The 23,263-nt window shown below is 48.2% G+C and overlaps 1 protein-coding gene across 1 annotated transcript in view; it reads right to left on the bottom strand.

Moving 5' to 3' along the window:
* The window catches only part of VILL (villin like), a 42,329-nt gene extending 19,203 nt beyond the window's left edge, over nt 1–23,126 (bottom strand). The window contains exons 1-11 of the mRNA XM_060248073.1: nt 23,043–23,126; nt 16,217–16,413; nt 14,505–14,613; nt 11,062–11,172; nt 9,672–9,871; nt 8,118–8,196; nt 7,556–7,654; nt 4,875–5,028; nt 3,047–3,147; nt 1,836–1,973; nt 1,057–1,215 (exon numbers count right to left, since the gene is read on the bottom strand). Coding sequence (XP_060104056.1) covers nt 1,057–1,215; nt 1,836–1,973; nt 3,047–3,147; nt 4,875–5,028; nt 7,556–7,654; nt 8,118–8,196; nt 9,672–9,871; nt 11,062–11,172; nt 14,505–14,613; nt 16,217–16,413; nt 23,043–23,114 — 1,419 coding nt within the window. The 5' untranslated portion in view covers nt 23,115–23,126. The remainder of the gene's footprint in view (nt 1–1,056; nt 1,216–1,835; nt 1,974–3,046; nt 3,148–4,874; nt 5,029–7,555; nt 7,655–8,117; nt 8,197–9,671; nt 9,872–11,061; nt 11,173–14,504; nt 14,614–16,216; nt 16,414–23,042) is intronic.
* Nucleotides 23,127–23,263: the final 137 nt, after the last annotated feature.

The following is a 23,263-nucleotide window of genomic DNA, read 5'->3' as shown; positions in this document are numbered from 1 at the left end:
CAGACAGCACTGCGTTCAGGGACACAAAATCTATTGTCCATCCCTGGAGCAAAGGAGGCCAGATTATGCTCCACAAGGGTTAGGGCCTTCTCGGTGGCAGCACCAGAAATGCGGAATGCCCTCCCGGAGGCCATAAGGGCCCTGCGGGATCTCTCTACTTTCTGCAGGGCCTGCAAAACAGAAGTGTTCCGACAGGCCTTTAACATCTGAGCCAGGAGAGGACTGCCACCCTACATCTCTAAAGAACTATGATTACTATACGATCACCATCAGGAAAAAAGAACCCGCCTATACTGAAAACACCACCATAGAATGTTTTAATTGTTTTGTTGTTGTTCAGTCGCACAGTCGAGTCCGACTCTTTGCGACCCCATGGACAAAGTCACGCCAGGCGCTCCTGTCTTCCACCATCCTCCGAAGTCTGCTCTAATTCGTGTTCGTTACATCAGTAAAGCTGTCCAGCCATCTCCTCTTTTGCCATCCCCTTCTTCTTTTGCCTTCTGTCTTTCCCAGCATCAGGGTCTTCTCCAGGGAGTGCTCCCTTCTCATTGGGTGACCAAAGTATTTGAGCTTCAGCATCTGACCTTCCAGGGAACAGTTTGGGTTGATTTCCCTTAGGACTGACTGACTGGATCTTCTTGCAGTCCAAGGGACTCTCAAGATTCTTCTCCAGCACCACAGCTCAAAAGCATCTATTCTTTGGCACTCGGCCTTCCTTATGGTCCAGCTCTCACAGCCATACATTACTACTGGGAATACCATCCCTTTGACTACATGGACTTTTGTTGCAGGATGATGGCTCTACTTTTTATTATACTGCCCAGGTTCGCCACAGCTGTCCTCCCAAGGAGCAAACATCTTTTAATTTCATGTCTTAATTGTAATTGTATTTGATTGGTTTTCAAACTGTAAATGTAAACGTCTGAACTGACTGCGAGCTGCCCCGAGTCTTCTTGCGGAGTGGGCGGGATAGAAATTTAAGGTAAATAAATAAATTCAGAATCTTGAAATTGAATAGAAAGGCTACCTTCGCATCACTGACTTGTGAGGATTTACCTCATAAACGATCAGATTTCCTTTGAAGATGGCAAGGAAATGGCGGGGTTCCTTCCCCATCGTCACGCGAACCTGCACGGGCTCGTCCCCATATTTCCGGTCCAGCTCTACAGCGTTGAAAGCGCAAGCGGTGATTTCGTCCGCAGAGGCGTGGCGGCCCTAGAGTGAAAGAAGAAGGAAGGCCTCATACACCCTGGGCATACAGAAGAGGCCGCTGGAGGAAAGTAGTTGTGAAACTCAGTGAGTGTATACTCACTGGGGAAGTAATTTAAAAAATTAAGAGAATAGAATATCTCGAAAACAGACTTTAATATCCTTTGGGGGGGCATTTCTATTCTATTGAAATCTACAAGGGATAGGGCCTTCTCCGTAATGGCCCCTTCCTAGTGGAACCAGCTGCCGGAAGAGGTAAGGGCCCTGCGGGATCTGGCTCAATTCCGCAGGGCCTGTAAGACAGTCCTCTTCCGGCTGGCTTACAACTAGCCGGCACTTGAAACTGAGTGTAGTTTTTGTAAGATTGCTATATGTTTTAATGTTTTAATTATATTACTGTGTGAAATGTTTGAATTTTAATTATGTAAACTGTGAAATGTTTAAACTGTTATGCTTAATTTTATATTCTTATGTTAGATTTTACATGTTGTAAGCCGCCCTGAGCCACCTGGTGGGAAGGGCGGGATATAAATTACAAATAAACTAAAACTAAAACTAAACTATTCTTCAAAGAATGCCACTGAAAATACAGAAACGGGATCCGTTGCTGTTTTGCTCTTACTCACAAGCCACATGTAGATGATGTAATGGGGTCTGTTGGATTTCATGTAGGTATACAAAACAAGGTAACAGTCTCCACCATAGAACTGCCCATAGGTTCTGGGCTCTACTGGGGCCATCTCGAGATCTTCTATTCGCCACACCTGAAAAACAAAAACCAGGGGGATTTTTTTTGGTGTGAGTGCAGGTTTCAGGGGCAACACTGGGTTTTTTGCTGCCCACAAACTATGAATACTTGGATGTACCCTACCATCTCCCTAGAGCTGTGGAGAGGACCCCTCTGAAGGAAATGCTAAGCTCATGGAAAAGGAATCCAAATTTTCCAAAAGCAAGAGGGGATGTCCTAGGGCAGGGGCGTCAAACGTGCAGTCTGGTGGCCGAATCAGGCCCCTGGAAGGCTCCTATCTGGCCCCCAAGCAACTGGCTCTTGTCTGCTCCCTTCTCCCTCTCTCTTGCTTCCTTCTGCATCTCAACTTGCTTTGCGAGGCTTGCTCAATCGCACAGGAGCTACAGAGCGAAGCCTCGATTTTCTCCATTGGCTGAGGCTCCTCCCCCTCCTGGTCCCCTGGGGAGGGAGGGAAAGAGCCAGAGCTTCCTTTGCCCAGTTCCCTAGATCCCATAGAAGAAAGACAAAGAAAGCACCTTTAAGACCAACGAGTGCTAACGTTTTAAGCATGTTTTAAGGGTTTTAAAAAAAAAATCTTTAGTTGTGTTTGTGCACAAGTTTAAAAGTTTATATCTCTACTATCTAATCTCGAAAAGGGACACACACTGACCGGCTCGACACGACCCAGCCCAACAAAGTTTCATTTATGTCAGATCCGGCCCTCACAACAATTGAGTTCGACACCCCTGTTGGGCTTCCAGGTCTCCCTGGCCACCATCAGGGGATGGGAGAAGCAGGGAGGCCCAGCCGAAATGTCTGCATTTGGCTTCTACCATAGACTTTCTGCCCAAATACTAGCACGTCGCCCTGGCGTCCTGGATGTGACGACATCACTTCCAGGTCATGTGGAGAGTGGCACAGACCCATCGCTGTGCATCAGATGGATCTCCCTCTTTTGGGGGGGTGAGTTCCCTCCCTCTGGCAAGCTGATTGGCAGCGGGGAAGTGGAGCCTGGTAGTGGGGGACCCCGCCTCCACTTGGGGGCTGGGCAACTCGACAGAGAGGGCAAATATATTGCTGAGGGGAGCCTTTTGAAAAGCACTCGCTCACCTCCACCTTCCCCGAGGCATCGTCCGCCATGCGCTGCTCGGCGGCCAGCTCTGGCCTGGCGTGCAACTGAGCGAAGTCAAATTTCACTTGATCCACCTTGGCTGTGAGAAGAACCAAAAGATACACCTCAGCCACGTAAAATACACTGCAAGACAGGCACACAAAGAATGTGGGCTCCAGTTACGTTCGACAGCCTCCGGACAGGTCTCCCGGAACTACAACCGATCCCCAGGCTACTGAATCTTGAAGAAAATGGCTGCTTGGGAGACTGGACATAAGAACATAAGAGGAGCCATGTTGGATCAGGCCAATGGCCCATCCAGTCCAACACTCTGTGTCACACAGTGGCCAAGAAACCCAAGTGCCATCAGGAGGTCCATCAGTGGGGCCATAAGAACATAAGAGGAGCCACGTTGGATCAGGCCAATGGCCCATCCAGTCCAATGCTATGTGTCACACAGTGGCCAAGAAACCCAAGTGCCATCAGGAGGTCCATCAGTGGGGCCATAAGACCATAAGAGGAGCCATGTTGGATCAGGCCAATGGCCCATCAAGTCCAACGCTCTGTGTCACACAGTGGCCAAGAAAACCAAGTGCATCAGGAGGTCCATCAGTGGGGCTAGAAGCCCTCCCACTGTGCCCCCCCAAGCACCAAGAATACAGAGCATCACTGCCCCAGACTGAGAGTTTCAACAATAGGCTGTGGCTAATAGCCACTGATGGACCTCTTCTCCATATGTTTATCCAATCCCCTCTTGAAGCTGGCTATGCTTGTAGCCAGGGGTTGTTTTGTAGAAAAATAGGTGGTGGAGCTCATCTCGGGATTGTTATGCAGCTGCAATACTATTCAGTGGAGAAGAAGAAGAAGAAGAAGATATTGGATTTATATCCCACCCTCCACTCTGAAGAGTCTCAGAGTGGCTCACAATCTCTTTTCCCTTCCTCCCCCACAACAGACACCCTGTGAGGTGGTTGGGGCTGGAGAGGGCTCTCACAGCAGCTGCCCTTTCAAGGACAACCTCTGCCAAAGCTATGGCTGACCCAAGGCCATGCCAGCAGGTGCAAGTGGAGGAGTGGGGAATCAAACCCAGCTCTCCCAGATAAGAGTCCGCACACTTAACCACTACACCAAACTGGCTCTCCAAGGAGGTGGAACTCTCAGAAGGTGGAGGTGGAACTCTCAGAAAGGTTCAGGAGCTGTGCTCCTGTGAGCTCCCACTGAATCTGAGGTATGCTTGTAGCCACCACCTCTTGTGGCAGCGAATTCCAGGTGTTAACCACTCTTTGGTTGAAGAAGTACTTCCTTTTATCAGTTCTAACCTGACTGCTCAGCAATTTCATTGAATGTCCACGAGTTCTCGTATTGTGAGAAAGGGAGAAAAGTACTTCTTTCTCTACCTTTTCTATTCCGTGCATAATCTTGTCAACCTCTATCATGTCACCCCACAGTCGATGTTTCTCCAAGCTAAAGAGCCCCAAGCATTTTAACCTTTCTTCACAGGGACTCAATGCATTATATCTCCCTGAAGTCCCTCCCCTCTCCAAATCCTGCCCTTCCCAGTGCTCTTTTTCTGGGGGATTGTGGTGGAACAGAGTTCTAGAACCTCTTCACAGAAAGAAAATTCTTGAAAAAATGTTCAAAAGTTCACAAGGGACACCCATGTGTTTCTCTTCATTGAGCGTTCTGGTACCTCTCTTCCAGAAAAAAAGCCCTGGGGAAGACTCAGATGGTTAGCCCAGTCCGTATGGCTCCATCATTGACATGAAGAAGGTTCTAGAAAGTATGAGTTGGCCTTGAGCCAGCTAATTTTGTTTTTTTCTGCCTCACCGATCTTGCCAATAGCGTGTGTCCTGCCAAGTCCTTGAGTCGCCTCTTTTTCGGTCCACTTTTTGAAGAGCTGTTTGAACATAGCCGATTCTGCTCCATCGTTTACAACTTCTACATTTGTCGTTGGAGCATACCCTTTGGCTTGGATGAAGCCCTAGAAAAAGGGAATTTCATAGGTGAATTTCATGACTCTAGCAAAGGGAATTTCATAGGTGCAGAGCAGCGGCTGTGGCTTGCAAGGACTGCCATTGTACATATAAACACAAGAGAAGCCATCTTGGATCAGGCCAATGGCCCATTGAGTCTAACGCTCTGGGTCACACGGTGTTCAAAAACTTGGTGCCATCAGGAGGTCCACCAGCAGGGCCAGAACCTAAGAAGAAGCACATTGCCCCAGACAGAATGTTCCATCTATACTAGGGTTGCCAAGTCCAATTCAAGAAATATCTGGGGACTTTGGGGGTGGAGCCAGGAGACTTTGGAGGTGGAGCCAGGAGACATTAGGGGTGCAGCCAAGATCAAGGCTGTGACAAGCATAATTGAACTCCAAAGGGAGTTCTGGCCCTCACATTTAAAGGGACGGCACACTTTTTCAATGCCTTCCTTCCATAGGAAATAATGAAGGATAGGGGCACCTTCTTTTGGGACTCACAGAATTGGACCCCCTGGTCCAATCTTTTTGAAACATGGGGGGTATTTTGGGGAGAGGCACTAGATGCTATACTGAAAATTTGGTGCCTCTACCTAGAAAACCAGCTCCCCCAGAGCTCCAGATACCCGCAGATCAATTCTCCATGATTTTCTATGGGAATAAATCTCCATATGGAATAACAGAGTTCCCAGCAGACATTTCCCTCCCCTCCCCCCGCTTTCTGACGACCCTGAAGCGGGGGAAGGGCCTCCAAACCGGGGGATCCCCTGCCCCCACCTGGGGATTGCCAGCCCTAATCTATACTTTGTGGCTAATAGTCACTGGTGGACCTCAGCTCCATGTGTTTATCCAGTCTCCTCTTGAAGCTGTCTGTGCTTGTAGCCACCACCACTCTCAGCAGCAATGAATTCCACGTGTTAATGATGTCTCGGGCGAATAATTACTTCATTTTATCAGTTCTAAAGTAACCTACTGCTCATTAATTTCATTGAGTGCCCACATACGTGATACAGAGCCTACTATGCTGAGCATATGGTACGATTTAGATCCACCAGAGTGTTTTAATTTATTATTATTTATTTATTTATTCGAGGCGGGCTCAGGGCGACTTACAACATAAAATCCAGAAACATGGATTTTAATGGAAAGATTTCCACCTGTGGAGCTCGATTCTCAACTCCCTGTCCCACCTACTGCAATCCAAAATGCCCCTCAAAATGCTGCTCTCCTTCAGCATTTTTGCTATGTTACCTACTTGTTAAAAAGAAGAAGAAGATGAAGATATTGGATTTATATCCCGCCCTCCACTCCGAAGAGTCTCAGAGCGGCTCACAATCTCCTCTACCTTCCTCCCCCACAACAGACACCCTGTGAGGTAGATGAAGATATTGGATTTATATCCCGCCCTCCACTCCGAAGAGTCTCAGAGCGGCTCACAATCTCCTTTCCCTTCCTCCCCCACAACAGACACCCTGTGAGGTGGGTGGGGCTGGAGAGGGCTCTCACAGCAGCTGCCCTTTCAAGGACAACCTCTGCCAGAGCTATGGCTGACCCAAGGCCATTCCAGCAAGTGCAAGTGGAGGAGTGGGGAATCAAACCCGGTTCTCCCAGATAAGAGTCCGCACACTTAACCACTACACCGAACTGGCTCTCCAGTTTGTAGGGGTGTGGGGTGGGACATGATAACTCCGCCCCCTCAGGCTCCGCAGCCCCCCAAGTCTCCATGTATTTCCCAACCCAGAGGAGGAGACGTAGGCAAAAAAAGTCCCACTGCATGAGTGGAAAACCTCCTTTCCACAGAAACGCTCTGGTAGATCCAATTCTGTGCTCCTGTTAACCCAGACGTCCCCACCTTTTTTGGACCTGCAGGCGCATTTGGAATTCTGACAGGACACAGTGGGTGCTGCAACAAAATGGCTGCCATAGAAGGAGGAGCCAGCCACAAAATGGTTGCCACGGCTGAACTTCAGTCACACAATGCAGATCCTTGTGCAGTGGTGGCAGCTGCTGCCCAGACTATCTATATCTATATCTATATCTATATCTATATCTATATCTATATCTATATCTATCTATCTATCTATATATATATATATATATATATATTTCACACAGCCAATCAAATCTTCAATAGTCAGTAAGAACACTTGTGGGGCAATAGCCCTACCTGATCCCACCCACTTCCTGAAAACATCTCCGGGGGCACCAGAAAAGGTTTGGGTTGGGGACCCCTGCTATAACACAAGCATACATTTGGTACTATGTGTGTACGTTTGGTATTGACTACATCCAGAATTTTGCATCCTACATTTTCGTTTTTGTATGAAATCTAATGCCTCTTTAACTGAATTCAGGCATACGCCCAGTGCAATCAATCATACCGCGTCTATAAAAAGGGATTTGAGGGGGAGGGAAAGCAGGGGAGTCAGTTTCAGGAGAAGAATTTAAGTTTCACATTTTTGCCGCCTTGGAGACTTCGGCGTTTGACCTGCAACAAAGATACAGCAGTGGCATTCTCAGGCAAACTCACCACGGCTCGGCTAAAGGCCGCCTTTTTTTCCTCTGGGCTGGACTCTTTTCCTCGCCAGACGTAAATCTTATAGCCCCCCTGGTCAAGAATGTGACAATCCTGTCAAAGAGAGAAAGAAGAAACAAGCTGCAGAGGATTGGAACCCATCCCTTTGAGCATATCATACACGTGTCAGCTCAGCTGACATAGCTGTGTGGAGCTAAACTGATGCTTGCTAGGTACCACAAAGAAGAAGATATTGGATTTATATCCCGCCCTATACTCTGCATCTCAGAGACTCAGAGTGGTCAGGTCACAATCTCCTTTTACCTTCCCCTTCCCTCCCCCCACAACAGACACCCTGTGAGGTAGGTGGGGCTGAGAGAGCTCTTACAGCAGCTGCCCTTTCAAGGACAATCCCTACCAGAGCTATGGCTGACTCAAGGCCGTTCCAGCAGCTGCAAGTGGAGGAGTGGGGGATCAAACCCGGTTCTCCCAGATAAGAGTCCGTGCACTTAACCACTACACCAAACTGGCTCACCAAACAAAGGGCATAATGTTATCTATGTGTTATGAAGCTCACCTCACGGCGTAGGAGGTCCTGTGTAAGAGGCCGTGTAGCAATTTCTTGAACCACCAAATCCTTGCCATTTTCATAAACGCTACAGAGAGACAAATGAGCAAACCACAGTTACCTTTCCTGCTTCCTGCCAAGAGGGAGAGCTAAGTGGGGCTTTTGCCCAGGCAGGCTTCTGATTGATTGCGCAGATTAAAAGGCATCCTATTAAGCAGCACTTCTGCCTGAAATGTCATATTCTGCTACTAGCGTTCTGTATAACGTCACTCCCTGACATTTTGTGGTCCTCCTGCAGCAGCCATTTTGTGGTTGGCTCCGCCTCCTGTGGCAGCCGTTTTGTGTTGGTCCTGGCCACCCTTTGTCAGAATTCCAAGCTGCTTGCAACACACTGAAAGTGCAGAACTGAGCTATATTATTTGTAAGGAGCACACAGCTGCTTCAGAGGAGGCAGTGGAACTAGCATGGCTAGATAGGTCACTTCCTGCCTTAGTCTGCTCTGCAACTTCCTTCCTTCCTTCCTTCCTTCCTTCCTTCCTTCCTTCCTTCCTTCCTTCCTTCCTTCCTTCCTTCCTCCCTTCCCTCCCTCTTTCCTTCCTTCCTTCCCTTCCTCCTCCCTCCTTTCCTTCCTTCCTCCCTCCTTCCCTCTCCCTCCCTCCCTCCCTTCTTTCCTTCCTTCCTTCCTTCCTTCCTCCCTTCCTTCCTCTCCTCCCTCCCTTCCCTCCCTCCTCCCTCCTTTCCTCCCTCCTTCCCTTCCTTCCCTCCCTCCTCCCTTCTTCCTTCCTTCCTTCTTCCCTTCCCTCCCTCTTTCCTTCCTTCCTTCCTTCCTTCCCTTCCTCCTCCCTCCTTTCCTTCCTTCCTTCCTCCCTCCTTCCCTCTCCCTCCCTCCCTCCCTTCCTTCCTTCCCTCCCTCTTTCCTTCCTTCCTCTCCTCCCTTCCTTCCCTCCCTCCTCCTTTCTTTCTTTCTTTCTTTCTTTCTTTCTTTCTTTCTTTCTTTCTTTCTTTCTTTCTTTCTTTCTTTCTTTCTTTCTTTCTTTCTTTCTTTCTTTCCTCCCTCCCTCCCTCCCTCCCTCCCTCCCTCCCTAGAACACTGCTCTTAAGAATTCCTTTCTTCCATCTAACTTCTCTTCCTGCTTCTTTTCCTAACTGCTATGCAGGCTATGCTCGCTGCTCTGTCTACGGACTCCTGGCCTGGAGCATCAGGGCTTCTTGCCTGATAATGTTTCAGGGGCCAGTGGGAAGTGTTGGAGGGAGGAATGCATGCTGGTGCTGCGCTGACATGCTTCCAATTAAGTAGAAGTAACACAGGGAAACTCTAGCATTTTACAAAAACTCTATGGTTTAACCATAGAGTGGTGTTTTTTTAAAATCCTAGAGCATCTAAAGACACCACCTCTATTTTTACTAGAAATGACGTCAGCGTGTCACCACAACACCATGGGGCCCCACCACCCAGTTCCTTCCAAGGCATCACTTATATAGCTAGAATCTTTTTGATCCCGTAAGAAGTTCCTCCACATTAAAGAGACTTGAACTCCCAAATCCTGCAGGTGAGAGACCTACTGGTAGAGCCGGACATTGGCTTTCTGAAGCTCATCGGCTTTCTCATCTGGCGTGGGATCCCTGAGCTCTCCTCGCCTCTCCCCCAGCGCCGCTTTCATGATCTGCATGAGGTCAGGGGAGTCCTTCTCGTTGTCGATGATGCCAATCTGAGCCCGCCCACCTCTCTCGCCATCCCGGATGCTCCGGGCCAAGGCCATTCCCTGGGAGATGGAGAGAGGAAAAGGAAAGTCATTGATCACGTCCCACCAGTAGAAAGACTCAGGTCTTTAGCCAAATGAGCAGGCCTGGCCCAAGGTTAGACCTGCATAAGGTAGCCAAGCAGTGGATGAAGAGTAACTGGGGAGTAGCATCGCAGCAGAAAAATTAGCAAATAAGGCCTCATTTACTTACAGAAAATTCTTACCATAGAGTTCCTGGTGACTTCTGAAGCTACATGGAAGTGGCAAATGGCACTCTAGGAATCGCCTCTATGGTAAGATTGCCATAGAGTTCCTGGTGATTTCTGGAGCTACATGGAAATGACAAGTGGAACTCTAGGAATCACTTCTAAGATTACCATAGAGTTCCTGGTGATTTCTGGAGCTACATGGAAATGACAAGTGGAACTCTAGGAATCACTTCTAAGGTAAGATTACCATAGAGTTCCTGGTGATTTCTGGAGCTACATGGAAATGACAAGTGGAACTCTAGGAATCACTTCTAAGGTAAGATTACCATAGAGTTCCTGGTGATTTCTGGAGCTACATGGAAATGACAAGTGGAACTCTAGGAATCACTTCTAAGGTAAGATTACCATAGAGTTCCTGGTGATTTCTGGAGCTACATGGAATTGACAAGTGGAACTCACTTCTAAGGTAAGATTACCATAGAGTTCCTGATGATTTCTGGAGCTACATGGAAATGACAAATGGCACTCTAGCAATCGCCTCTATGGTAAGATTACCATAGAGTTCCTGGTGATTTCTGGAGCTACATGGAAATGACAAGTGGAACTCTAGGAATCACTACTATGGTAAGATTGCCATAGAGTTCCTGGTGATTTCTGGAGCTACGTGGAAGTCAAAAGGGATGCTCTAGAAATTGCCAAGAAGTTCCATGTTAGGAACTTTCTCTCAGTACATGAGGCCTTATTTTCTTAATTTTTCTCCCCTGGGGCGATGGCCCCCTCCAGTCCCCCTCTATCAGTTGAGCATTGGGGGGCCAGGGCTGCAACCTGGCTCAATTGGAACCCTCCCTCAGAGCCACCTTCACCTCTTACGTTCCACAGTGATTGGCTCTGTCAACGTAGGCGCATGGATCGCCGTTCAGATTCCACCTGCAGCCGCAGTTTAGTGCTCCCATGCTCAAAAACTGCATTAAAAATACCACCCTGGATTGTTTCAAGACTGACCCTGGATTTCTCAGCAATGTTGCAGGAAGGCCCGTTCCACTGGATCAGCACTTTGCCAAGGTCCATCAGGAAAACATCCCCTTTATTGAAGCTGTCCCAGGAAAGATCTACCTGTTTGAGAAGAAGACCACAGTTATAACAGGAAGCCATGATAGGGGAATGAAATGAGATTATACCAATTCTTGTAGTCTTAGAAGCTTCCACTTGTTTGAATGCTCAACATTGCAACTCAATGTAGTAAATTGCATTATGGATTATATTGTGAAATTTCTGAATTTTTGAATGCCTATGTCTTGATAATAACCGTTGCAATTCAAACATTGTGTTTTCAGCCTCTAAGACCGTTTTTGCTGTGATAGTGTTTACAGAATTGCAGCCCAAGCTCTGCTCATGACCTGAATTCAATCCTGGTGGAAGATGGGTCCAGGTTGCCAGCTCAAGGTTGACTCAGCCTTCCATCCTTCCGAGGTTGGTCAAATGAGTACCCAGCTTGCTGGGGGGGGGGAAGGGTAGATGACTGGGGAAGGCAATGGCAAACCACCCTGTTAAAAAAGTCTGCCAAGAACTCCATGGGTCAGTAACAGCTTGGTGCTTGCACAGGGGTCTACCTTATGGGGAAGGCAATACCAAGCCACCCAGTAAGAGCCTGCCAAGAAAATGGTGTGATGTGTTGCCATCCCAAGGGTCGGTAATGACTCAGTGCTTGCACAGGGGGAGGGACGGTGGCTCAGTGGTAGAGTATCTGCTTGGTAAGCAGAAGGTCCCAGGTTCAATTCCTAGCATCTCCAAAAAAGGGTCCAGGTAAAATAGGTGTGAAAAACCTCAGCTTGAGACCCTGGAGAGCCACTGCCAGTCTGAGAAGACAATACTGACTTTGATGGACCGAGGGTCTGATTCAGTATAAGGCAGCTTCATATGTTCATGGGACTACCTTTACCTTTTTAAATAGTCTTTTGTTCTACCACATGGAGGTTAGCAACCCTAGAAGAGTCTGATTTTCCACTCAAGCTTGATCTTCATTAGTAACTTCTATATTTACATATCATCCCCATGCTCCCCCATGGAGCATTTTAGGTGCACTTTAGAGCAGGGGTGTCAGACATGCAGTTCGGGGGCCGAATCAGGCCCCCAAGCAACTGTCTATCATCTGCTTCCTTCTCCCTATATCTTGCTTCCTTCTGCATAACAGTTTGCTTTGCAAGGCTTGCTCAATTGCACAGGAGCTACAGAACAAAACCTCTATTTTCTCCATTGGCTTGCTTTGGCAGGCTCTCAATCACACAGCAGAGCTTGAGTCAAGCCTCTCTTCCTTCGATTGGCTGAGACTCCTCCCCCTCCTGTTCCCCTGGAGAAGGAAGGGGAGAACCAGAGCTTCCTTTGTCCAGTTCCCTGGATCCCATGGGAGAAATAGAAAGAAAGCACCTTTAAGACCAATGCATGCTAATGTTTTAAGCATGTTTTAATATGTTTGTGTTTGTCTGTGTTCTTAATAAAATTTATATCTCTGCTACCTGATCTTAAATAGGTACACACATGGCCCGGCCTGACATGGCCTGGCCCAACAAGGTCTCTTTTATGTCAGATCTGGCCCTCATAACAAATGAGTTAGACATCTCTGCTTTAGAGTAACCTCATTTTGACACAAGTCCTGTATACCAGAACTCTCTGCAGGGTGCAAAGAATTCCGAGGTGGGTGACTGGGAGTCTCGCGTTAGCACCAAAAAACCATGTAGGAAGGAAAAGGCAAGCTCTGGTGTACAAAGAGAAGAAGACCCTGCAGCAAGGAGATAATTAGATAAGGGGTCAGCAAGAAGACAATTAAATAGGATGCGGTCCCATTCAGTGTCATTCCTTGTCTGTCTCCAGCTTGCTACTCTTAGGGCAATTTCCCCCTTCTTTGCAGGGCTTCTTTTGTAGCAGGAACTCCTTTGCATATTAGGCCACACACCCCTGATGTAGCCAGTCCTCCTGGAGCTTACAGTAGGCCCTGTACTAAGAGCCCTGTAAGCTCCAGGAGGATTGTCTACATCAGGGGTGTGTGGCCTAATATGCAAAGGAGTTCCTGCTACAAAAAAAGCTCTTCTTGGGTGAGGTCAGACGTTCATAAAATCCCGCTACGGGCATGAGTGGAGTCCGGAAGCATGTTGGATTTTAAGCGGTTGTCCAAACGTCAGCATCTGCAAATGGTGGTTAGCTCGTTCGAGTCCCGCGTTGAGACGACTGGGGCGCGGACTAATTTGATACTGCTTTAAATCCGGAAGAAAATTCTTCTGACAGTTCCTGAGCAGAATTTCTCTGTTTGAACGCTCCATCGTTGGCGACTCGTCGAAAGCGCACCACCGCTTCCCTCCCAAAGCCCCCTGCAAGTGATATCACCGCGCCAGTGAATAAGCGAGCGAATATTGGCTCGATAAATCGTTTACCCGCCCCTATGTCCAGAAACAAAACTCACTTTTGAAAGTAGATGTGAACTAGATGTAAACTGATTTGAATTCCTGGGTTTTTTTCTGCACGCGTAGTGCTCGTGCTGGAAAAGTAGTGCCAACGGACTAGGAAAACTGTTAGTGATCCGACCCATTTAAAAGCGATGCGCTGCAGATAGCGGGCATTACTGCGCCTGCACTAATGCAGATTGACGTCTCATGAAACGAGGTCCGGTAGAGCACTCTGATTGACCAGCGATGGGACCCACATGGGATAGAATGGGAGCCTGGCTGTTGTCTGATCGGAAAATTGGTTGTGTGGATTATAATAGAGGCGCGTTGCAGATGGATTTAATGGTGAGTGTGAACGCACCCCTTGAAAGTGCCACACTCAGTCTTACCCTCTCTCTCTCAGCTACAGATGTAGTTCCACCTCTGTCTCTCCTCTTTCCTATCATGTGTCCGGCTGTCCCGGGCTTTTTTGTAGCAGGAACTCCTTTCCATATAGAACATATGAACATACGAAGCTGCGTTATACTGAATTGGTCCTTCAAAGTCAGTCTTGTCTGCTCAGACTGGCAGGGCTCTCCAGGGACTCAAGCTGAGGTTTTTCACGCCTACTTGCCTGGACCCTTTTTAGTTGGAGATGCCGGAGATTGAACCTGGGACCTTCTACTTACCAAGCAGATGCTCTACCACTGAGCCACCGCCCCTCTCCGATTAAACCACAACCCCTGATGTAGCCAATCTTCCTGGAGCTTACAGTAGGCCCTGCAATAAGAGCCCTGTAAGCTCTTGGAGGATTAGCTACATCAGGGGTGTGTGTCCTAATATGCGAAGGAGCTCCTGCTAGAATTCCATCCCTGCTGCTGGGAACCAAGAGAGTCATTTTCCAATGAAGGAAGAGATATGCCAGTTTGAGCATTCTGGAGAGCGCATCGCAGCATCTTCACACCCTGCTGAACCCTACTGAACCATGTGAAATTGAATTCTCCAGGATTCCAGCTTTCCCATCCTTACTTCTGTCGCCGACACGTGCTTCTTCCCCTTGACGTGAAGGAGGCGCCTGATGTTGTACATGTTGGTTTCCACATGCTTGAACCCGGAGGCGACTCCTCCCTTCTTGTAGCTGTTTGGAAATAAGGAGGGGGAAAGACAGAAACTTCTTAAAGGCAGCCATATTGTCTACAGATCACAGTTGCAGAGGGAGAGTAGGCTCAGAGTCCAAGTTCTACAAAGAAGAAGAAGAAGACGATGACAACAATGGATTTATATTCTGACCTTCACTCCAATTCTCAGAGTCTCAGAGCGGCCTACAATCTCCTTTCCCTTCCTCCCACATAACAGACACCCTGTGAGGTGGGTGGGGCTGAGAGAGCTCTCCCAGAAGCTGCCCTTTCAAGGACAGAGTCTCAGAATGGCCTACAATCTCCTTTCCCTTCCTCCCCCACAACAGACATCTTGTGAGGTGGGTGGGGCTGAGGGAGCTCTCCCAGAAGCTGCCCTTTCAAGGACAGCTCTGCCAGAGCTGTGGGTGACCCAAGGCCATTCCAGCAGCTGCAAGTGGAGGAGTGGGGAATCAAAACCTGGTTCTCCCAGGTAAGAGTCCATGCACTTAACCACTACACCAAGCTGGCTCGGCTTCAACTGGCAAAAAACCACAAAAAGAAACAAAACAGATTGCTAGTCTCTGTTAATATTTGTATGCTTTTGAAGAAAGTTTATTCATTTCAAGTGTGGTGTCAGAGGAGAGTTTTATGGATACCGTGAATCACCGAGAAGACTAATCAGTGGGTTCTAGATCAACTGAAGCTGGAACTCTCCTTAGAAGCTAAAAGGACTCAACTGAGGCTGTTGTACTGTGGTCACAATGAAGAAAGCTGATTAGTTTGAAATGTGTCAGAGGAGAGTTTTACAGATAATGTGAACCAACAAAAAGACAAAGTATAGAATCATAGAGCTGGAAGGGACCCCCAGGGTCATCTAGTCCAACCTCCTGCACAGCCCCCTATTCTGCCCCCCCCCCAAAAAAAACCAGTGAGTTCTTGATCAAATCAAGCCAGAGCTCTCCTCAGAAGTTAAAATGACCAAATTGTGGCTATTGTACTTTGGTCACGTCCAGTGTTCCCTCTAAGCTGAGTGAGCGTGAGCTAGCTCACAGATTTTTAGCCTCCAGCTCACACATTTTTGTCTTAACTCAGGAAGGATGACCCCCGAGCACACTAATTTATGCAGTAGCTCAGGGGTGGCCAACGGTAGCTCTCCAGATGTCTTTTGCCTACAACTCCCATCAGCCCCAGCCATTGGCCATGCTGGCTGGGGCTGATGGGAGTAGTAGGCAAAAAAAAAAAACATCTGGAGAGCTACCATTGGCCACTCCTACGAGTAGCTCACAACTTTAATGCCAGTAGCTCATAAAGTAGAATTTTGGCTCACAAGACTCTGCAGCTTAAAGGGAACATCGGTCACGTCATGAGCAGACCAGAGTCACTGGCAAAGGCGAGAGTGCCAAGAAAAGTGGAAGGCAACAGGAAAAGAGGAAGGGTCTAGCTGGAAGGGACTTCTTGGCACTTACACGCACACTTTTGAAAGCATGACCAGAAAAAGTGCAAAAGGACCAAACCCAGGGAAACAGGCAAGAATGAGGTCAAAGGTCCTTCTTCCGTACCAGCTCGGTGGTGACGCATCGCACACGTTTTTCTCTTGCTATCCCATGTTTCCTTATCACTCACATGATGCCTTTCTTGAAATAGCTTTTAAAAGCGGCCGACTCGTGTCCTTGCACCTCCCGGTGCTGCACAGGGTTCCCGCCAAGCGTGTCGTCCAGCTGAGTCACGTAGAAAGCCGCCGCCCCTTGCTCGTCTTGAGACGACTCGCGCCCGATCCAGAAGTGCAGGTCGGTAGCGAATCCAGACGCCGTCTTTGTGTTCTAAGACAAAAAAACCCCGACAGCATGAATGAACGAACGCTTTGATACAAATATATTTCTGCAGTGACTAGGCTGGAAATGTGACTGTCGTGGGCCAGGGTCGCTGATTCTAGGTTAAGAAGTTCCTGAAGAGTTTGGGGGTGCTACCATAGAGTTTTCCTCCCAAATTGTTAGCGTGTCCGGGGAAACCATAGAGTTTTCCCGGATGCTCCTAGAGCGGCTGGTATGCAATGTCACCCGTGCGATGACGTCACTTCTGAGGGACATCATCACACCTGCGAGGTTGAGTAGGGTTGCCAATTCAAGAAATATCTGAGGACTTTGGGGGTGGAGCCAGGAGACATTAGGGGCGGAGCCAGGAGCAAGAGTGTGACAAGCATAAATGAACTCCAAGGGAGTTCTGGCCATCACATTTAAAGGGACAGCACACCTTTTCAATTCCTTCCTTCCATAGGTAATAATGAAGGATAGGGGCACCTTCTTTTGGGGCTCATAGAATTGGACCCCCTGGTCCAATCTTTTTGAAACTTGGAGGGTATTTTGGGGAGAGGCACTAGATGCTGTACTGAAAATTTGGTGCCTCTACCCCAAAAAACAGCCTCCGCAGAGGCCCAGATACCCGTGGATCAATTCTCCATGATTTTCTATGGGAATAAATCGCCATAGGGAATAATAGAGTTCCCAGCAGACATTTCCCTCCCCTCCCCCACTTTCTGATGACCCTGAAGCTGGGGGAAGGCCTCCAAACCGGGGGATCCCCTGCCCCTACCTGGGGATTGGCAACCCTAAGGTTGAGGGAGAGTCCCCCCCATCGGCCCAATGTTGGCCGGTGGGTTGGGAACCTCCAGGGTGGGAAAACCACCGCCCAGCCTGGGAACTTGGCAGCCCTAGTTGGGAAATACCTGGAGATTTGCGGGGGGGGGGTGTAGACTAGGGAGGGCAGGGTTTGAGGAGGGGAGGGACCTCAGCAGAGTACACCACAGAATCTACCCTCCAAGGCAGCCATTTTCTACTGTTGTCTGAGATCAGTTATAACACCAAGAGATCTCCAGGCAGCACCTGGTGGTTGGCAACCCTACTTAAGCGCACCCCCCTTCCTCACACACACACACACACGCAGCCTGAGAGGCAGAACACCCAGAGGCCCGCATCCCTCAGTTAGAGCACCGTGATTTGTGACCGAAAGCATCCATGTTGTTTGCCCTTGTTTCGGGAGCACCCCCCTGGCAGCCGCCTGAATGCCCAAAAGGCCATGGGGCAGAAAATGGCCCCACAAGCGCAATCTGACCTGCACACAGCCTATTTTTTTAGCACCTTCTAACCGACCTGCAAAGGAAACATTTGCAAAACGGTACTGTGGCTAGGTTACCATAGCGATTAGGATGAAAAAAGAGAGCAATTTCATGCCCTGAGGGGGAGAAGGGGGAGCTGAAGGAAGGAGTGACGTTCCGTATCCCTGGCGCCTCAAGGTCTGTGGAACGAGCTAAATAAAGCCAGTTTTCTGGGGGTGGGTGGGGGGAGGGCTAAAAAAGTCTGACACCAACGGAGTAGCAGAAACAAGTAGGGATGTCATATTTATGATGTTTTTTTCCTGGCAGGGCAGAGCTTATATGTTTTGATCAGCTGTATAGACATCCCTTCAACAGGTGGAGCATTCTCTGTGACCACCTTTGCATGCTGGGGAAAGCTTCACCGGTTTTATTTCTCTTTGTCACAGAGCTGTAACTGATACCCAAGTCCTGCAAGTTGAATGCTCTGCTCATTACAAGCTACTTTGGGTTCCCCGGGCGGTGGAGGGGGGGGGGCGGAAATGGGAAATAAATGAAGTAAATAAATAACCTACTGCAAGCTCTTCTGAGCATAGGAGAAGTCATGTATTTTAAAACAAACATGGGGTGATTTTGATTTTCTGTTTTTCTCCCCCTGAGAACTACCAGGTTGGATCAGGCTGTAAATCCACTTCTGCTGCTTCTAAGGTTGCCATCTTTGGAGTGGGAAATTCCTGAAGATTTGGGGGAGGGGAGCCCAGCCGGGGTGTGATTTCATAGACTCCACCCTCCAGAGCGGCCATTTTCTCTGGGACAACTGATCTTTGCAGTCTGATGATGAGGTGGAACTCTAAGAGACCACCAGGCACACCTGGAAGTTGTGAAAAATTACTGCGCAAAGAAGAATTCCAACTCGTGTAACACAGCTTAATACAAGAATTACACACTGTCCACAGACATAATATCTAGGCTTCCCAATCCCCAGATCCCGGCGGGGGATCCCCTGTTTTTACAGGCTTCCCCTGCCCCCAGCCAGCTGGCCGGAGGGGGAAGCCCCGCCCCCACAGTCACCATGTAGTTTTAGAGCTCCTGCAGGTTTAGAAACCCGCAAACAAGTCCGTTTTTAAAATGTGTGCCTTTAAGGCTGCGCAGGAAGCAGGAAACAGGAAGGGCTTCATGGGAAAGGGTCAGTAACAGTTTCGTCGGAGAACGGCCCCTCTCTTTGTTTTTCTTTCGTTTTCAGAGCAAGTAAAGTTCTGCAGGAACAAGACCCAGTAAGTATTTGTGTGTGTGTGAGAGAGGGAGGGGGCAGGGGATTCCCTGGTTTGGAGGCCCTCCCCCCCACTTTAGAAAGCGTGGGCAGGGAGGGAAATGTCTACTGGGCACTCTATTATTCCCTATGGACAACAATTCCCATAGGGAATAATGGGGAATTGATCCACGGTATTGGGGGCTCTGGGAGGGGCTATGTTTTGAGGTAGAGGCACCAAATTTTTAGTATAGCATCTAGTGCCTCTCCCCAAAATACCCCCCAAGTTTCAAAACGATTGGACCAGGGGGTCCAATTCTGTGAGCCCCAAAAGATGGTGCCCCTACCTTTCATTATTTCCTATGGAAGAAAGGCATTTCAGAAGGTGTGCTGTCCCTTTAAATGTGATGGCCAGAATTCCCTTGGAGTTCAATTATGCCTGTCGCACCCTTGTTCCTGGCTCCGCCCCCAATGTCTCCTGGCTCCGCCCCCAAAGTCCCCAGATATTTCTTTAATTGGGCTTGGCAACCCTAATTATATCAGTGCTTAATCGCGCTCTGCGATATATTGAGTACCTATGTTAACTACGTTTAAAGGGAAAACACCACAATTAACTTTTTAACAATACTTCGAAGGAAAACATGCAAGGGTTCTCCCATTTTGCCTGCGTAAATGTTGGAATTGATTTCCTTATAACGCTATGAGCCCTGGTTCCAGAGACAGAACCGCGTGGTCAAAGAAGAAGACGTTTGAAACACGCAAAGATATGAAAACATAGGAAGCATGTTACCATGTTATTGAATCTATAAAAAAGGTAAAGGTAATCCCCTGTGCAAGCACCAGTCGTTTTTGACTCTGGGGTGATGTTGCTTTCACGTTTTCACGGCAGACTTTTTATGAAGTGGTTTGCCATTGGCTTCCCCAGTCATCTACACTTTCCCCCCAGCAAGCTGGGGACTCATTTGACCGACCTCGGAAGGATGGAAGGCTGAGTCAACCTGGAGCTGGCTACCTGAACCAGCTTTCGCTGGGATCGAACTCAGGTCGTGAGCAGAGGGCTCCGACTGCAGTACTGCAGCTTTATCACTCTGCGCCACGGGGCTCATATTGAATCTATACATATGGACAATCAACAGAAAAACAATCTTTGATTCATTCCTCTAGGAAAGGAAAGGTCCCCTGTGCATGTTGCATACATAAGTAATTGCTCTTTAAACCTGGCAAACCTTGCATGTTTTTCTTGGAAGTATTGTTAAAAAGTCGATTATGGTGTTTTCCCTTTAAATGCCTTAACATAAATACTCAATATATTGCAGAGTGCGATTAAGCACTGAGATGATGTTTGTGGAGAGTGTGTCATTCGCGTATGAAGCTGTGTTACACGAGTTGTAATTGTTCTTTGCACAGTAATTATTCACAGCCCCCTACGTTTTTCTCAACCTTGGTTGTGTTTCCCTTGTTTAGTTGCCACACTTGGAAGTTGGCAGCCCAGTTCCACACAGGGACTTTTTGCTCCATGGAATTTAGGAAGCCCCAAGATGAAAAGAGAACATCCAAATGATGTCATGCCGGGGTCGCCAGCTCTGAGTTGGGAAATACCTGGAGATTTGGGGGTGGAGCCTGAAGAGGGTGGGGTTTGGGGAGGGGAAAGACCTTAGAAGGATAATCTAATGCTATAGAGACCACCTCCCAGGCTGGGGAAAGTACTGTAGTGTCTGCACTTCGTACAGGTGTGGCAGGAATATTTTCTTACACTTGATCCATGTTTTCATTGCGTTAATTAACAGAGCTTTTCAAGAGAAAGAAGTCCTTTTCTCCCCTTCTCACAATACAAGAACTCGTGGGCATTCGATGAAATTGCTGAGCAGTCAGGTTAAAATGGATAAAAGGAGGTACTTCTTCACCCAAAGGGTGATTAACATGTGGAATTCACTGCCACAGGAGGTGGTGGCGGCTACAAGCCAGCTTCAAGAGGGGGTTAGATAAAAATATGGAGCAGAGGTCCATCAGTGGCTATTAGCCACAGTGTGTGTATATATGTGTGTGTGTGTGTGTGTGTGTGTGTATTGGCCACTTTGTGACACAGGGTGTTGGACTGGATGGACCATTGGCCTGATCCAGCATGGCTTCTCATGTTCTTATGTGACACAGAGTGTTGGACTGGATGGGCCATTGGCCTGATCCAACATGGCTTCTCTTATGTGGCACAGAGTGTTGGACTGGAGGAGCCATTGGCCTGATCCAACATGGCTTCTCTTATGTGATGCAGAGTGTTGGAGTGGAGGGGCCACTGGCCTGATCCAACATGGCTTCTCTGAAGTTCTTATGTGACGAGTGTTGGACTGGATAGGCCATTGGCCTGATCCAACATGGCTTCTCTTATAAGACACAGAGTGTTGGACTGGAGGGGCCATTGACCTGATCCAACATGGCTTCTCTTATGTTCTTATGTGACACAGAGTGTTGGACTGGATGGGCCATTGGCCTGATCCAACATGGCTTCTCTTAAGTTCTTATGTGAAACAGAGTGTTGGACTGGATGGGCCATTGGCCTGATCCAACATGGCTTCTCTTATGTGACACAGAGTGTTGGACTGGAGGGGCCATTGGCCTGATCCAACATGGCTTCTCTTATGTGATGCAGAGTGTTGGACTGGAGGGGCCTTTGGCCTGATCCAACATGGCTTCTCTTATGTGATGCAGAGTGTTGGACTGGAGGGGCCATTGGCCTGATCCAACATGGCTTCTCTGATGTTCTTATGTGACGAGTGTTGGACTGGATAGGCCATTGGCCTGATCCAACATGGCTTCTCTTATAAGACACAGAGTGTTGGACTGGAGGGGCCATTGACCTGATCCAACATGGCTTCTCTTATGTTCTTATGTGACACAGAGTGTTGGACTGGATGGGCCATTGGCCTGATCCAACATGGCTTCTCTTAAGTTCTTATGTGACACAGAGTGTTGGACTGGATGGGCCATTGGCCTGATCCAACATGGCTTCTCTTATGTGACACAGAGTGTTGGACTGGAGGGGCCATTGGCCTGATCCAACATGGCTTCTCTTATGTGATGCAGAGTGTTGGACTGGAGGGGCCATTGGCCTGATCCAACATGGCTTCTCTGATGTTCTTATGTGACGAGTGTTGGACTGGATAGGCCATTGGCCTGATCCAACATGGCTTCTCTTATGTGACACAGAGTGTTGGACTGGAGGGGCCATTGGCCTGATCCAACATGGCTTCTCTTATGTGATGCAGAGTGTTGGACTGGAGGGGCCATTGACCTGATCCAACATGGCTTCTCTTATGTGACACAGAGTGTTGGACTGGAGGGGCCATTGACCTGATCCAACATGGCTTCTCTTATGTGACACAGAGTGTTGGACTGGAGGGGCCATTGACCTGATCCAACATGGCTTCTCTTATGTGACACAGAGTGTTGGACTGGATGGGCCACTGGCCTGATCCAACATGGCTTCTCTTATGTTCTTATATGTTCTAAGATCTTTTTGGGAATTGCCTCAGCCAGCTTCACGTGGAGAAATCAGGAAATAAAGTGAAATCAGGAAAGAAAATGTTTCGGACAAATAAATAATGGAGAATCTACTTTGCTCTTGGCTATCAATAAATCCACAATAGACGAGATTCGTAACTTGCATGTTGTTCCCTTTGAAATGTCTAAACCAGGGGTGGCTGAACTTGCTTAATGTAAGAGCCTCATAGAATAAACATCAGACGTTTGAGAGCCGCAAAACATAAACATCAGATGTTTGAGAGCTGCAAGGACAGGAAGGAACGAACGAACAAAAGGGAAGGAGGGGTGGAAAGAAAGCAACTTTAACTTTTAAATGCATTCTCCAAACCACTGTCTGGCTTTGCTTGGAGAAGTGATTTAAAGAGAGAAATGCCTTCTCCAAGCTGGCCGATGGGGCAGTGGGGGCTTCAAGAGCCACATGGTATGTGTGAAAGAGCCACATGTGGCTCTTGAGCCACAGTTTGGCCACCCCTGGTCTAAACATATGCCAGATGAACTGCTCTTTCTGTATTGTCCAGAACTGGCGACGATGCATTCCCACCACGGTAGGGTGTGTGATTACCCGAGCTACTTACATGTAAGATGATGTAGCAGTCTCCTTCGAAAAAACTCCCATAGGCCTTTTCAGGGATTGGGACCATCTTCATTTTCTAAAAAAAGGAAAAGCACAATAGATCCGGTGAAAAAGGATGCAAAACCAGGAGCATGACCTTCCAGCAAAGACTAGCAACATGTGGATTATCAAGCCAAACACAGTTCACTGGTGACTCACCAGGTCTTTGTAAATCGCTTTGTT

This window comes from Heteronotia binoei, chromosome 10 (assembly GCF_032191835.1).
Source record: "Heteronotia binoei isolate CCM8104 ecotype False Entrance Well chromosome 10, APGP_CSIRO_Hbin_v1, whole genome shotgun sequence".
Lineage (NCBI taxonomy): Eukaryota > Metazoa > Chordata > Lepidosauria > Squamata > Gekkonidae > Heteronotia > Heteronotia binoei.
The sequence above is the reverse complement of the archived record's forward strand: the minus strand, read 5'-3'. Positions and strand labels throughout refer to the sequence as shown.